At 49.0% G+C, this 14,493-nt stretch overlaps 2 protein-coding genes across 2 annotated transcripts; both read right to left on the bottom strand.

The window, feature by feature from the left end:
* Positions 1-395: 395 nt before the first annotated feature.
* LOC109732105 (thioredoxin M2, chloroplastic) lies at positions 396-4,191 on the bottom strand. Its single transcript, XM_020291301.4, has 2 exons — positions 3,786-4,191; positions 396-1,029 (listed from the first exon to the last, which is right to left on the bottom strand). Exons 1-2 carry the CDS (start codon positions 4,174-4,176, stop codon positions 710-712), a joined length of 711 nt encoding a protein of 236 aa, XP_020146890.4. The 5' UTR covers positions 4,177-4,191; the 3' UTR covers positions 396-709.
* Positions 4,192-7,879: 3,688 nt separating this feature from the next.
* LOC109732103 (probable beta-D-xylosidase 6) lies at positions 7,880-11,756 on the bottom strand. The gene is made up of 6 exons (XM_020291300.4): positions 10,778-11,756; positions 10,130-10,296; positions 9,927-10,024; positions 9,217-9,567; positions 8,722-9,138; positions 7,880-8,648 (listed from the first exon to the last, which is right to left on the bottom strand). The coding sequence occupies exons 1-6, from the start codon at positions 11,462-11,464 to the stop codon at positions 8,050-8,052; spliced, it is 2,319 nt and encodes a 772-aa protein (XP_020146889.1). The 5' UTR covers positions 11,465-11,756; the 3' UTR covers positions 7,880-8,049.
* Between the last annotated feature and the right edge of the window lie 2,737 nt (positions 11,757-14,493).

Genomic DNA, 14,493 nt, shown 5'->3' with positions numbered 1-14,493 from the left:
TAGGAAATGACGTTGATGTGCTTTCTGCTCCAGCCAGCTGATGTGCAATGTCATGTCACCAATAATCATAATTCTCCGCCGACCGATTTAACACTTCTCGTGGTCCTCACGACGACGCGATCGAATCAGACGTACATATTCGCCATGTTCTGAATTTGATGCAACTACCAAACAGGGTTCTGTCTGTTTTGATCGATCAGTTACATATACTTACTCTGAATACGACTATCGCCCCCTGAAAAAGCAAAGAGGTATCAGTCTATTCCATCCAACCAGCGCATCTGCGTCTCATATTCTCATCCACAGCCATCTAAAAGATAAGAGAAACATATGATTGGGGGGACAGTGTTCACAATCAAGATCTAGAAACAGTATCACAGATACAGATTCATCAGTTTATAAGGGAAACGATCACATCAACTGACGGAATATGTGATATGATAATACAGAATATGACTCTTAACAGTCCCGTCATACATATCTACAGCCCAAAAGAATGGCAAAATGAAACCAGGCTTCCTTGGGATTTTTATCATTAACACTTCTGTGATTCTATTTATTGATGGTACAGAGAGCAAGTTTCCAATACTATCTACACAACTGAACGCACGTATAGAAAGATTGCACAGATGACGTCGAGTTTTCGATGATCTGACTGAACAATGGATGTGGAATGCCGAGTAACCGTCGAGGAGGCCCGTTCAGCATTTTACCTCTCGGTAAACTTCTCGATGCATGTGATCAGCGTGCTTTCAGGCACTGCTCCTATCACCGCGTCTTTTTTCTCGCCGTTCTTGAAGATCATCATGGTTGGGATGCTCCGGACGCCATACTGGCTTGCTATGTCTGGATTCTCATCGGTGTTGAGCTTGTAGCATTTCAGCTTCCCTTCATACTCCTTTGACAGCTTACCAATAACTGGATCAATCATTTTGCAAGGTCCACACCATGAAGCCCAGAATTCAACAAGAACAGGAACCTCGCTCTCTATAACAAGTGATTGCCATGTTGTCTTCGTGACATCGGGAACTACAAAACAAATGGACAGTATCGCAATGAACAATTGAGAACACATCAATGAATGAAACTGCTGAAGTACAGCGAGAGAAAAAAACTAAATCAACTAACTTCACAAGTTCTATGATCCCCAAATACAATGTCCAGATCAAATAGCTTGTAGAAAATATAGAGTAATTGGCAAACCAAGAGGCTAATTGGTTTGATGCCAACATTTGGCATTGTCAATACTTGGCAAGCCAACAATTGGCAAAAGTTGCCAAAAAGTGGCAACTTCTTGTGAGGTTGGCAAGTAAAGTTGGTAACCGACCAAGCACTAGCCAATTTTTGGCATTTGCCAAATGTTGGCAAGCCAATTTTTGGCATCAAACCAATCATACTCCAAATCTTTATTGTTTCATGCTGATGAACATTGAATGATGAAACAAAGAGATAAACAGAAAGCTAACTCCAGCTATTAACAAGCAACACTACAGGCACTGTTTTCATGCTGTTGCCTCTCTGTTCAATGATCCTATCCCAGCTCAAATTGGTCGAGTTTGAAAAGTTAGAGGATTCAAACACAAATTAAAGTCAAAAAACAGCACGATATCTGCATAAACACCCATAAAAGTTCTAATCACTGTAAAGCGTCAGGTCGACCCCAAAAGTAGATCAGCGAAATCCCAACCAGATTGAGAAATCTGTTAACAGAAGATCGATAAAACCACTTTTACAGGAATATCTTCAGCAGCAGAAGGCGCATGGCATTTCCATGTCAGATATTGATTTAGGCCCAATAACTTGTCGTTATTAACATAGACGGGTATATTTCTTTCAGAAGGAAGATGAAAAAATAGCATGCTATTTCGACGTTATAGCGTCGCTATAGCATATCTGGGAGGGCCACGTTACGTTTTAGCTAATTTGCTCACTATGGCGCTATTTGTGCTATAGCACGCTATTTTGACGCTAGACGAAATAACGTTATAGCGTTTTAGTATGTACCACACAGCAGCCTATCAGGCATCGCCGCATCGCATTGGCCCAACTCACACTCACTCTCTCTTAGATGCAAACGCAACGAACCAAACCTAGCCAACTCATCACCAATTTCCTACCAGCTCGTGACCGAGTGCAGCGACGATGGGGGCATTCGTGACTCATGAGCAAAGGCGGCGGTGGCAGATCGTGAGCGGCAGCAGCTTCCCTCCACCCCCCTCCAAGTAGCGGCGTCGGCTACGCCTCCAACTCCAGCAAGACAGCGCCGAAGTCAACCACGCCACCGGCGCCGGCAAGTCAGCCACCGATGTTTCTCTGTTTAATTAGGAGTGTAACACTCTTTCCTTACAAATTAGGAGTGTACATGCCCTGAACCTAGCTCTCGTATGCTTCTTTGTTTAATTTGGAGTGTCCCCTTTCATTGCAAATTATGGAAGGCCTTAAATTTTGTGTTATATTTGACATTTTTATGCCGCTATTTTTAAATATAGCACGCTATAACTTGTATAGCATTTGGAGAAGGGCAGCGCTAAATCTTGTAGCACACTATTTTTTTGAACATAGCATTTACATTAATGTAGCACAAACAGTAATTGTTTTTTTTTGTTCAGAAAAGAGTGTATTTACGTTGCTTTGTGTAAGATATCAATTTTTTTGAACTTCCACAAACTCTTAGTGCACCATCACAGAACTACGAGTGTACAACCACGAGATGTCTATATCCATAACGCAATGATAATTCCTTGAATACACCAACAGCTTAAGCTTTCGACACCGCAGCCAGATTCATCTTAATATGTCCATATCATGGGGGCAGCTCTATAGTTGTATAGAACTTGTTGTTCCATTACTTCTCTAAATACATGTAAGAATATCATGGATGTAGTGCTAGTCACTGAAGCCAAGTGTTTTTGACTGCAAGAATTTTAACATAAAAAGGAACTGAAAATGAAATTCAATCACCCGATGCACCATTGCATAAATCAGAGGCCCTTCTCTAATTCACTTACGATATTTCCAAAAAAGATTTCTGTACGAAGACCCGCTATTTGCTCATTTATGTGTCACTGGGCAAGAAAACACAATTACGCTGAAGGGAGTAATGTGAAATACATTCAGTCCTCTCAGGGACACTGACATGGTCCAGCGCCAGCCTCGTTACCTTAAATGTAGTGGTGTTTCAGGCACAGTAATAACAAATCTCCATCAACCAAACACACAGGTATCAATAAGTTGAATAACCATTAAACAGTCTAGTATCTACAATAACTCGCATTAAACAGTTGCGCAATTCCATATTTAGATACAAGTGCCCGTCATAAAATCATATGTGTGACAACAGTAATAGTTGTAAGAGCAGCCCAAGCTTGCCCATGCACACTGTACAGCGAGCTTCCCAGCAAACTCAGGCGCAAGCTCTACAAATCAAGACAGCAGATGCATCCATGAAGACATGTACGCATACGCTGGCACCGCAGCAGAGACGTCGAACGTCGAGTTGCTACAAACGGGGTAAAATCCACAGCCTCGCGTCCACATCGCTGCTATGCTCCTAACAACTGAGACGTTGGGGGACCACGTGGAAGCGACCCAAGGCACGATTGGCCGATTCCCCGAAGCAGATCCTAATCCTGAAAGCAAAGCCTCATCTCGTGCCTAGACGCATCGGAAAACACGCAGCAGATCCACGCAGACGCATTAATCGGATCAGTATCTCGCCACCACCAAATCCCATGTAACAGAAGACGGATCAACATGCCGATCAGGCGAGCTGGCGCGTTATATACCTTGGATGGTGGTGTCCTGGCCCTGGACGGCGCAGACGACCGTCGCGCCGCGGCCGACGCCCCACCGGCGGCTCCCGGCGGGGCCGGAGACCGCGCGGAGGGCCTGGGCCTGGGACCGCGGGCCACGGGCGGGCGGGAGCGCCTGGTGGGGGCGCGGCGCGCGCGAGGGCGAGGTGGCGGCGAGGGGCGAGGAGGAGGCGGCGAGGGAGACGGCGGAGGCCATGCCGGTGGCGACGGGGACGGGGGGCGAGTTCCGGAAGCTGGGCGAGGAGAGAGCGCGTTTGTTGTGATGCGAGCGAGAGAGGGGGACGGTTGGGGACGGACGGAAAGGGAGGCGGGCGGGGGTGGCTGGCTGGCTGGCTGTTTTTGCTGCTCGCGTGTGGTGTGTCATGTGGTGGCCTCGCGCGCCGGGGGCTCGGCTGGGCCCGCCCGCCTGGCCCGGCTGGTCGTTGCAAAACCAGCGGCGGTGAGCTGGCGCTTTTGCTAACTTGGCACGAGAGATTAGGGAAGGTTGGTACGGCACATTGCTGCCAGTATCCTCTCATCACGGGAGATTAGAGAGACCGTGCAGGTGGATCGGCAGTATCAGAATTAGAAACAGTGTTCATCCCTGGAGCGACGTACCCTCAAACTCACGGTGTCGGGCTTGTCATCCCCGGAGCGTACTATTGCAAGGCAAAGATCTAGAGTGCGATGGCTGTAAGCGGGAGACGCCAACACCAAAGTTGTTTAACGCTGCCGCCAATGGAAGTCGTGCGGAAATTTCATCCCCGCGATCACTGTAAGTGGGAACGTCCTTCGACGATGCCTTTCAGACCATCTTGGGCTGCATGAGCCCTAGATTTATACAACAATTATACTGTTTTTTATACAATCCAACATATATATACATCATTGAAACAATATGATACAACAATGCACTCCCTTGATCTTGTGGAGCTAGGCATGCAACGGACCGACCTCTGTGATCTTGACGGCATATTTACCGACGATGAGGTCTGGGAAGTCATAAAGGAGATGCCACCACATCGTGCCCCTCGCCAGGTGGATTTATGGGGATATTCTATCACAAGACTTGGAGCATAATAAAAAATGATATCATGGCAGCCCTCCTAAAATTTTACGATGGTGATGGCAGAGGATTCGCATCGCTTAATAAAGGGCTCATCACGCTTATTCCTATGAAGCCGGATGCGAATGTCATTGGTGACTATAGACCTATAAGCTTGATAAATAGCTTCCCAAAATTGGTGGCAAAAATCTTAGCGAACCGTGCGTGACGACATATGGGCACGTTCATCTCCGCAAATCAGTCAACATTCATTATCAAGTGATGCCTACACGACAACTTCATTTTGGTCCGCCAGGTGGCTAGGCGCTTGCATTCAAGGAAGTGCAAGGGAGTGATGCTCAAGCTTGATATATCACGGGCCTTCGACTGCCTTTCATGGGCTTTCCTCTATGAGGAGTTGCCGCAGACAGGATTCAGTGCCAAATGGTTGCCATGGATCTCCATCCTCCTCTAGTTGGCTAGTTCGAGAATGATTTTGAATGGCATCCCTGGCATAAAGATTATGCATGCACGTGGACTCAGACAAAGGGGCCCTCTATCTCCCCTTCTCTTCGTCATTGCTACGGAATCCTTGACATCCATCATTCTTAGAGCAACAACTTTGGAATCTTCCTATGGGAGATTAAACTGCCTCTGAAGATTAGAATCTTCCTATGGCAACTAGTAAGAGGGCACCTTCCATCTGGCACGAAGGTGCTTAAGCGGAATGGCCCCTCCGATGGCCTATGCCCTCTGTGCTCGGTCCCTGAAGACTCGAACCACATCTTCTTTTCTTGCCCCTTCGCAAGATTCTTATGGAGTTGCATGCGCGAGATCGTAGGTGGCAGTTGGTGCCATACTAACCTCCCGGATATGTTTGCGGAAGTTCTTACCTTCCCTAGCTTTGCGCGTCCCTCCCTCTTGGTGTTGGTCGGATCACAGTTGTGGACATTATGGAATGTCCGTAATAAATTGGTGATTGAGCACAGCATTCCTCAGCGTGACACTAACGCCGTATACAAACTGTGTGGCTTTTTACAGCTCTGGAGGCCGCTTAGCAAGCGCCAAGACCGCCTCTTCATCGACAGGATGATCACCCACCTCCGCTCCACCGCCTCCAGACTCGCGCAACCACTCCAGCAGCCGCTTCCTCCACCACCGCCGGAGCCGGATTAGCTTTTCCTTCTCGTTTTAGGGGATTGTTGTGTTGCTCCCCCAGCAAGACCTATGTTCCCTCTACTTGTATGGCTGTTGTCAGGTCTGGCTGGCGGAACCTTGCTACCGTTACTTTGCTCTGTGGTTGGTGCTTTATAATATAAAGCGGGGGGAAACCCTTTTTCGTCACTCAGAGCAACAACTTTGGGGGTGATATCCCTTCTTCCGGGCGCCACTCCGCTACAACAAGTTTCTATCTTTGCAGACGATGTAATCCTCATTATGCGTCCGTCTCGCCAAGATCTGAACTTTGTCGGTAGTGCTCTGGAGATATTTGGTGAAGCGTCGGGTCTGAGAGTCAATTATGCTAAATCATGGACCACCCAATCAGATCAGACACTGCAGACACGGGCCAGATTGAGGAGATCCAGGTGCCGCATTGCGCATTTTCCATGCAAATATTTGGGATTGCAGCTCAGTATTTCTCAGCTCACCAAGGCTCAGTGGCAGCCAATCCTAGACGCAGTTAAGGAGTTTATCCCGGCATGGCAACGCAGATTGATTACGAGGCTAGGTCGCCCTGTGCTAGTTAAGAGCGTCATCGCTGCGAGACCTATCCACCACTATTGGTGCTAGACCCCCTATTTGGGTCTTCAAGGAAATTGACAAATGGACGAGGGCTTTCTTCTGGGGTGGATCTGATAAAGTCCATGGAGGCCAATGCCTCGTGGCTTGGAACACGGTTTGTCGTCGGACGGAGTTTGAAGGACTAGGAGTAAAAAAACTTAAAGCTTCAAGCATTGGCACTGCGCGTCAGATGGGAATGGTTGCGTAGGACGGACCCCAGCAGACCCTGGCAAGGCCTACTGCCGTTGTGTGATGATGTGGCCAAGGGCATTTTTGATAGCCTTGTGCACATCCAGTTAGGAGATGGTAAATTCCTCCTATTCTGGAGAGACCGCTGGATCAATGGTACGACAGTTGCAGAAATAGCACCCCTTGTCTTAGAGAAGGTGACTACGAGATGCATCAATGAAAGAACAGTCCATGATGCCCTCAACAACCTAAGCTAGATCACAGACGTAAGGTGCAGGTCTAGCACCACAACGGTTCTCAAACCTATGGTCGGTCGTCAGCATCATCTCTCTTAATATTAGCACCCCCGACATTTTCACCTGGAGATGGAGTGCCTCCGCTCAGTACTCGGCTCAATCTACCTACAAGATGTTGTGCCATGGCATGGTTCACCCGCTCATTGCATATGAAAAAGTTGGGCACCGTTCAAATGCAAAATATTCATATGGCTTGTTCTCCATTATCGTGTCTGGACCTCTGATAGACGGCTTCGACATGGATTACAAGACGGCACTGCCCGTGCTTCACTTGCTGCCAGGAAGAGGACACTCTTGACCACATCTTTATGCAGTGTGTTTACGCTAGACAGACATGCTGGAGGAGTGGTGGCTAAGATCGAGCAAGGAGGTGCCGAAGACAAGCAGAAAGAGCTTTGATTCGCTAGTCATTCTAGACATCCTGGAGGAGTGGTGGCTAAGATCGAGCAAGGAGGTGCCGAAGACAAGCAGAAAGAGCTTTTGATTCGCTAGTCATTCTAATGCGCGGGTGTTCAGAAATATGGCGCAACAACAGACTATCCCCCAATTTGTTAACCTCATTCTAGATGAGATACAAACTTGGAGATCGGCCAGAGCTACGTGTTTTCAAATCTTTATGCAAGTAGCATGTATTTGGGGGTGGGTATGCGGATGCTAGCTGGTAGCTCTACTTGTTGGGCTTGCGACATTTCCTGTTAATTTCTTTCTGCCTTCTATAAAAATATGATACGCAATTTGTTACTCTTGAAAAAAACAGTGTTCATCTAACAAAAATAGAACTAGAACAGCGTCAAATTTATTGCTTTTGCTTTCTTTTACTGCAAAATCGGTTCAACCGTACATGCATCCAATGAATCTTTACAACATGATTATGGTACAATTGTACAGGTGTAAATCCGACTGTGCCAAATACAGCAGCTATAGAAGTGACACACGATTTAGATTGTTATGCTTCGATGACAAACTCGTGCACTTCGTCTCCTACCATGAGATGATGGGATCCCAGAAGCAGCACCCTTCTGCCTTCAGTGTTGGCCGCGCTCATATGCTTGCAGGGATCCACCTTGATCTCCATGTTGGTTGATCTGCCGGCGGCAGTGTAGACGCGCTCGAAACCAACCAGCTGCTTCAGAGGGAAGCCAGGAACCCTCGACTTCGATCTCGCGAACAGTAGAACGGCGTGGCTCCCGTCCATGGCACCGTCGTTGGCGACCGAGATGTGGACAGAGAAGACTAGGGATTCACATGACGCGATGTCTTCAACCTGCACGTAATCCAGCCCGTCCCTCCGTGTGTATGCAGGCTTCCTACTGATGAGGCCTGGAACTGGTGAATGTGACAGGCTGATTCTGTTTGGACCTTGCAAGAAGTTGTACGAGTACTTTGTGTAACTCAGACCGTAACCGAAACCGTATACCGCATCTCCGGTGTAGAACCGATATGTTCTTCCAGGGTAGCCGCGCAAAGGGTCGGCTCTCATGTTCATATCGGTCATTGGAACCGCAGTGAAGGATTCAGGGTACCAAGTGATGGGCAATTTTCCTCCTGTCATCAGCAGAGTGTACTAGATTAGCTAACAATACAAGGTTTTCTATTTGACCGCATGTTATTTACTCACCTGGATTGTACTCTCCGAAAAGAATTTCTGGGAGAACTTGCCCGCCAACTTCTCCTGGATATCCAATCCACAGGACACTTGCAATTCTTGTATCTTGCTTCGCGAAAGAAACATCAACAGGACCACCACCCGTGATCACCAACACGATAGGCTTCTTTGTTACACTGGCAATGATATTTACGAGGTCCTGCTGCTTGCCTGGAAGGAGAAGGGTCACTCTGTCAAGATCTTCGGTCTCCTGAGTCAGGTTCAACCCAGCAATCACAACAACAATGTCAGCTCTTTTAGCTGCTTCAATGGCTTCGCCAAATCCATCCGTTGAGTCACATGATACATTTTTGCAACCACCAGCAACGGTCGTTTGCGGAACAAAGGCTTGCATGCCTTTAAGAAAGGTGATAGGATCACAGGGAGCACCTGAACAAAGTGAGGCTTACATTAGTTTACGTAGGATAGAAAAATAAGAGGTGTTTAAATGAGTCCGGTGATTTAGACCTGTGTAATCTCCACCCATTATGTATGCATCGTTTGCTGCCGCTCCAATCATAGCAATATGACTAACTTCACTTCTCTTTAGAGGCAAAAAACTGTCATCGTTCTTCAACAGGACAGTTCCCTGCCTTACAGCTTCTGCTGCGAGCTCCCTGTGCTCTTTCGTGCACACATTGCTGGGGCCTAGTCGTGTGAACCATTGATTCTCACTGGCTTTCTCAAAAAGTCCAAGGCGTAGCTGAACAGAAAACAGGTTATAAAGAGCATGGTTGATGTCTTCTTCTTGTATCTTTCCTTTCTCGATTGCCGACTTTGTATGCCGAATCAGGAAAGACCCACAGTTGACATCCATTCCTTGAAAAACAGGAATCATATTCAGCAAGAAATACTGCTTGGTTGAATGATATACAGAAGTGGGTCAAAGAAATCTATTTCGAGAAGATGTTGAGCCTTCGTCATGCTAATTCTGGCAAAGCGTAAAAGTTCATATTTTAAAATCTGTCACACTGCAAGCAGAAAGTAGAAGCCTCAAAATGGAGTTCACATTAGTTGGCCAAAAATTAATTTTATGTCCCTAATCTCCCAAAGTCATAATCTTTGCTTTTTGTAGTGTTTATTGAACTGAGAAGTAAAAGTCCTAGTCTAGAAAGATAGCAATATCCTGATAAAGTATGCGATGCTCAGCGAAAGAGAGAGGGTTTCAGGCAACTAACCGGCCTTGAGAACAATCGCTACTGAATCTTCATCTGAACTCGTGTATGTCTGGTTTTCGTGAATTATTGCCACAGCATCACAATCAGATACGATGTACCTTCAGACACAAAATGAGCACCAATAGTGACATTAGTGTCATTCCAACATCTAATAGTACAAGGCTGAAGCACTACAGATTCAAAGGAGAGCAAGCAAGCAGTACCCTTTAAATCCCCATTCATCCCTAATCTTCTGCAGCAGATCTTTACGGGCACATGCTGGCACACCATTTACCTGGTTGTATGAGCACATCAAGCAACTTGCACGACCCTCCTGGATGCAGCTCTTGAAAGGAGGCTCGTACGTGTCCTCAAAATCTTGCGCATTTACCTACCAACAATGGATGCAAAATTTAAAATTGTAATAGAAGTTTAAAAGAATTCTTCACCAGATTCCAAGCTAATATTTCTGTTCTTTGATTGAATATATTGTTCAAAAAAGAAGCGACTCTGTGATTTCATGTTGCACACATTTGGCACAGATATTTTGATTCTCGGCATCACTGATACATGATACACCCACTCTGAAGGTTTTTTAGTGTACCAAAGAGTCTGTATGCGATCCTCAAAATAAAAAACTGTATGCAGAAGCGTTTTTCTGTTCATAGACTGAACTGCTAAGGTAGTGTGCTAGTGTGATGTCAAGTTCCCGAAAAAACAGCATTGTAAGCATAGGCTGTTATGGTATGACATACTACTTAATGAAGTGAACAACCAGCATGTTTAATAAGCTAGATAAAGTGTAATAACCGAAAATGAGCTTTGGTAATACAAAAGACAGTCGGAAACATTCATAGGAGCAAACGCTTCACCTCGGCATTGAAGGTGTACCGCGCAAACTTGCCCCATTTCTCCAAATCATAGGCGATGTAGTGCTTGCAGCAGGCGGAGAGCATCATCCTGCCCTCCCTGCCGTCGCCGTACTCCCCCTGGAAGCCCTTGACATACTCGACGGAGTAGGCGGCGATCATGGCCGGGTCCTCGCCGGGAGTCTCCTGGCCGCGGCCCCAGCGCGGGTCGCGGAAGACGTTGATGTTGGGCGCCCAGTAGGTGAGGCCGGCCTGGCCGGCGTTGTGCATGGCGCGCGCCTCCACGGCGACGGCCTCGGCCACCGCCCGCCAGAGCGAGCGGTTGAAGGCGGCGGCGGAGAGGATGACCTGGGGGAAGATGGTGGCCGCGGCGACGGGGCCCGAGGAGAAGTTGACGCCCGGGCCGTTGTCGGCGAGGCCGTGGAGCGACTCGGACCACCACTCGTAGGGCGGGACGCCGAGGCGCGGCACGCCCGCCGCGGTGTTGGAGAGCTGCGCTATCTTCTCGTCGAGGGTGAGGAGGGAGACGAGGGCGCGCGCGCGGACGGGGAACGGCAGCGAGGCGTCGCAGAACGCGTAGGTGTTGGCCTCGGCCGACGCGCACGCGTGCCCATTCGGCGGCGCGGCGGCGCCGGCGCCGGCGCCGGCGACGAGGAGGAGGAGGAGGAGGAGGGGGAAGGGGGGAGCCATGGCGCGCTCTGGGGCGAGGAATTTGGTCGAACAGTTGGTGGCCGCGCTCCATCATATAGGTTCAGTCGTCAGTGAGAGCGACGGCACGGAGCGTGTTGATCCCGGGTGAACTGCTGAGGGCTGAGGCTGCTGAGCGGGGCCGGCTGAGAAGATGAGAGGATTGTTTTTTTCTCCCACTCTCTCGAAAAAGGAAAAGAAAATGAGAGGATAGAGCAAAAGCTTCAAGCTGGACGCAGCGGGGTACATGGCGAGGAATTTCGTCAAACACTTGGCTTGCTTGGCGATCGCACCCGCATCATAGACAGTCGTCATTGTAGCCTAGTGGATAGAAGATAGATAGGTGAGGCTGCTGGGCGGGGCCGGTTGAGGGGATAGCGCCAAAGGCGTCATGCCAGAGGCAGCGTAATTTTCCTTCTTTTCTTGAAGACCACACCCAATTGAGTGCGAGATCGTCTCTCAGTTTATTATGGATAGGTCCAAATTTTGGCTGATTGTGTTATCATATGGTTGCCGGGATCGGGATGCTTGATGTCTGCGTCTTCTTTGCTAAAGGCCAAGTAATGTGAGAGCTCTCGCTTGTTTACGGCGGACCGGAGTACTGACATTCCATTAAGAAAATCGGAGCTTGAGTGATTCCCTGTGTCGTGATTGTCGGACTATTCGCCCCATTGGGATATTCTTTTACTGTTATATCTCCCGCATTTTGTGTGGCATTTGGTGCTTTGCTGCTTTGAATTTGCCTCTGCGCAAGGGTGTTGGAGCCATCGACTAGGCTAGTGCCTGGCCCTTGAGGTCGTTGTGGATGTCGGAGCTGAGGCTCCGAAAACCATGTTGGATGGTGTGTCGTCATCTCTTGTCACCTAGGTGGCGGTGTTGTCGGCTTGGCTGGTGCGCAACCTTGGGGTTTTGGAGGTTTTGTCGTGGAGCCCCTTCACCTCCCTCGTCATCTCGGTCTCGAGTTTGCCGGATGAGAACCCAAGCTTTGCCCTTGGTCGATGTTGATGGCGGTCTCTGTCGTTTCCCCATTGGGAGCGACGCCTTGAAGGTCCAGTCTTTCATAAGTTGGTGGTGGCTCCTGCGGATTTGCTAGCTTCGTTGTCGGCTAGACGAGTGCATAACCTCAGTGCCAGTGTGGAAGTCGGAGCCGTGGCTCCAAAAGTCTCCTGTGTGTTGGGGAAGTTCCCTGCGGGCGAGACACGACGTAATGAGACCCGGCCACGAGCTTGGTAGTTCTAAGCATGCTCTGTGAGTCGCACTACTTCCAGGCCACAAAAAGAACCAAGTTAAAGGAAGGACTAAGGGCCCGAACGATACCCGACCCATGGCTACTGACTCTCACGTAGGTCTTGCGGGCCGGTTCACGAGGAGGCACGGGAGAAAGGCTTTCCCAACTTGGAGAGGAAGATCATCACGATTCAGAGTAGGAGACGGGTTAGAGAGTATGACTCTGACTCTTCTGTAAAACCAGGGGCTCAACCTATTATACAAAGGGGAGTTCCTGGGACGAAAAAAAGGGGGGTAGAACCTCTTGAAAGCGAGGCAATGAAAGCAAGCCTTTGTAATCATGATCACCACAATCAAATCAATCAAGCAGGAGTAGGTCTTTACCTCCACCGTGAGGGGCCGAACCTGGATAAATTTTCGTCACCCTCTTCCGATCAACCCCGTTCAAGTCACCACCTAGTTGTGATGGCCTCAACACTTAGTCTTTTCACGAGGACATCTCTCGTGACAAAACCGCGACAGTTGGCGCCCACCGTGGGGCCTGCGCACGGTGGTATTGGGTTCTTGGAGGGAGCTCTTCCAGGGATCGAGGGATACGTGTTCGGCTGGATAATGAAGAGCCGACGTTGAAAGCTTTACATCAACAACTCCAGTTGGGGTCCCGAGGCGAGACTCAATCGAGTATGGATACCGGGCCCCCTTCGGCAAGATCGACATCTTCATCGGTATAATCGGCTGGCCTGACTCGGAGCCGAACGTCGTCACCGACCTCGTCGAGTCTGCTCGCCGTACCAAACCCGGCCAGGCGAGACCTGGCTGGACTCATGCTTTCATCGGCTCGTTGGCGAAGTCACGCAGGAAATTAACCCGACCACCAATTCAGTGTCTAATGGTAACACACTTGTCTGCTCTTATGGCGAATATTCGGTCGGAGATACCGAGTCGATTCTTCCGCTCTTCGACGAGAGGTTGGGAGGTTACTCTGATGATGAGATCTACCCAGATATTACGAGCCAGTTCATCACGCGGCGGTCTACATGTCTGGGAGTCAAAACCAGTCTCAGTACGATGCACAGGGACGTCTGGTCGTGAACCCGTCAGCTCGCCAAAACCCGGCAGACACCACACCGGGTCAACCGACCAATGCGGCAGTGACCGCGACAGGAGCGCTGGCAGCTGCCGACTCTGGTCGGTCAGGGGCTCAGGCTTAAACCGAGATGATGAGAACTCTGGGCACGCTCATCACTGATCTGGTGACCCCCGAGAATGCGGACGCGTGCAGCATGGAGATCGCAAAGTGTCGGGAGCAGATGGCCAAGATTTAGGAGGATATCAATGGAGAGAACACACATCTGGGAACATGCTGAAGTCCTTCAGGAGGCTAAACGTCTAGAGGCGAAAGCGGTTCACCTCAGTTTTCGTCATAACAAGACGTCTGCGGTACACTGGAGGAGATTTCAAAGCCAGCTTCCGGTGAGTATGGAGCCGACACAGTTGTTAGAGACACTGCGTGACTTGCCCACTCCAGCAATACAAGGAGCCGACGCTGGCGCACCAGGTGTAGGACCTGTTACACCCCAATTGACTCAGAACGTCCCCCCAAATGCTACCCAGTTGCAGTCACCGGCTCGTCAGCAGTTGGTGGTCCAATATCAGCCCCGGCGTTTTCAGACATTCGCTGGTCATTACTCAAACCCGATCGATAATATGTTGGCGGCAACTCATAACCTCGCTGTGATCCCAATTGATGGAAACAGTCCGATAGAGATCAAAGAAAGGACTGCCACTGATATGCTAAAGACAGC

Source organism: Aegilops tauschii, chromosome 2 (genome assembly GCF_002575655.3).
Source record: "Aegilops tauschii subsp. strangulata cultivar AL8/78 chromosome 2, Aet v6.0, whole genome shotgun sequence".
Lineage (NCBI taxonomy): Eukaryota > Viridiplantae > Streptophyta > Magnoliopsida > Poales > Poaceae > Aegilops > Aegilops tauschii.
The sequence above is the reverse complement of the archived record's forward strand: the minus strand, read 5'-3'. Positions and strand labels throughout refer to the sequence as shown.

Bases quoted from the DNA above. Each gene is read 5' to 3' on its own strand.
- LOC109732105 (XM_020291301.4), bottom strand. From the start codon at position 4,176: ATGACACACCACACGCGAGCAGCAAAAACAGCCAGCCAGCCAGCCACC. The intron at 1,030-3,785 runs GTATATAACGCG...TTTGTTTTGTAG, and splicing joins CCAGGACACCACCATCCAAG to TTCCCGATGTCACGAAGACA.
- LOC109732103 (XM_020291300.4), bottom strand. From the start codon at position 11,464: ATGGCTCCCCCCTTCCCCCTCCTCCTCCTCCTCCTCCTCGTCGCCGGC. The intron at 10,297-10,777 runs GTGAAGCGTTTG...CATTGTTGGTAG, and splicing joins GGTACACCTTCAATGCCGAG to GTAAATGCGCAAGATTTTGA. The intron at 10,025-10,129 runs GTACTGCTTGCT...TTGTGTCTGAAG, and splicing joins GATGAATGGGGATTTAAAGG to GTACATCGTATCTGATTGTG.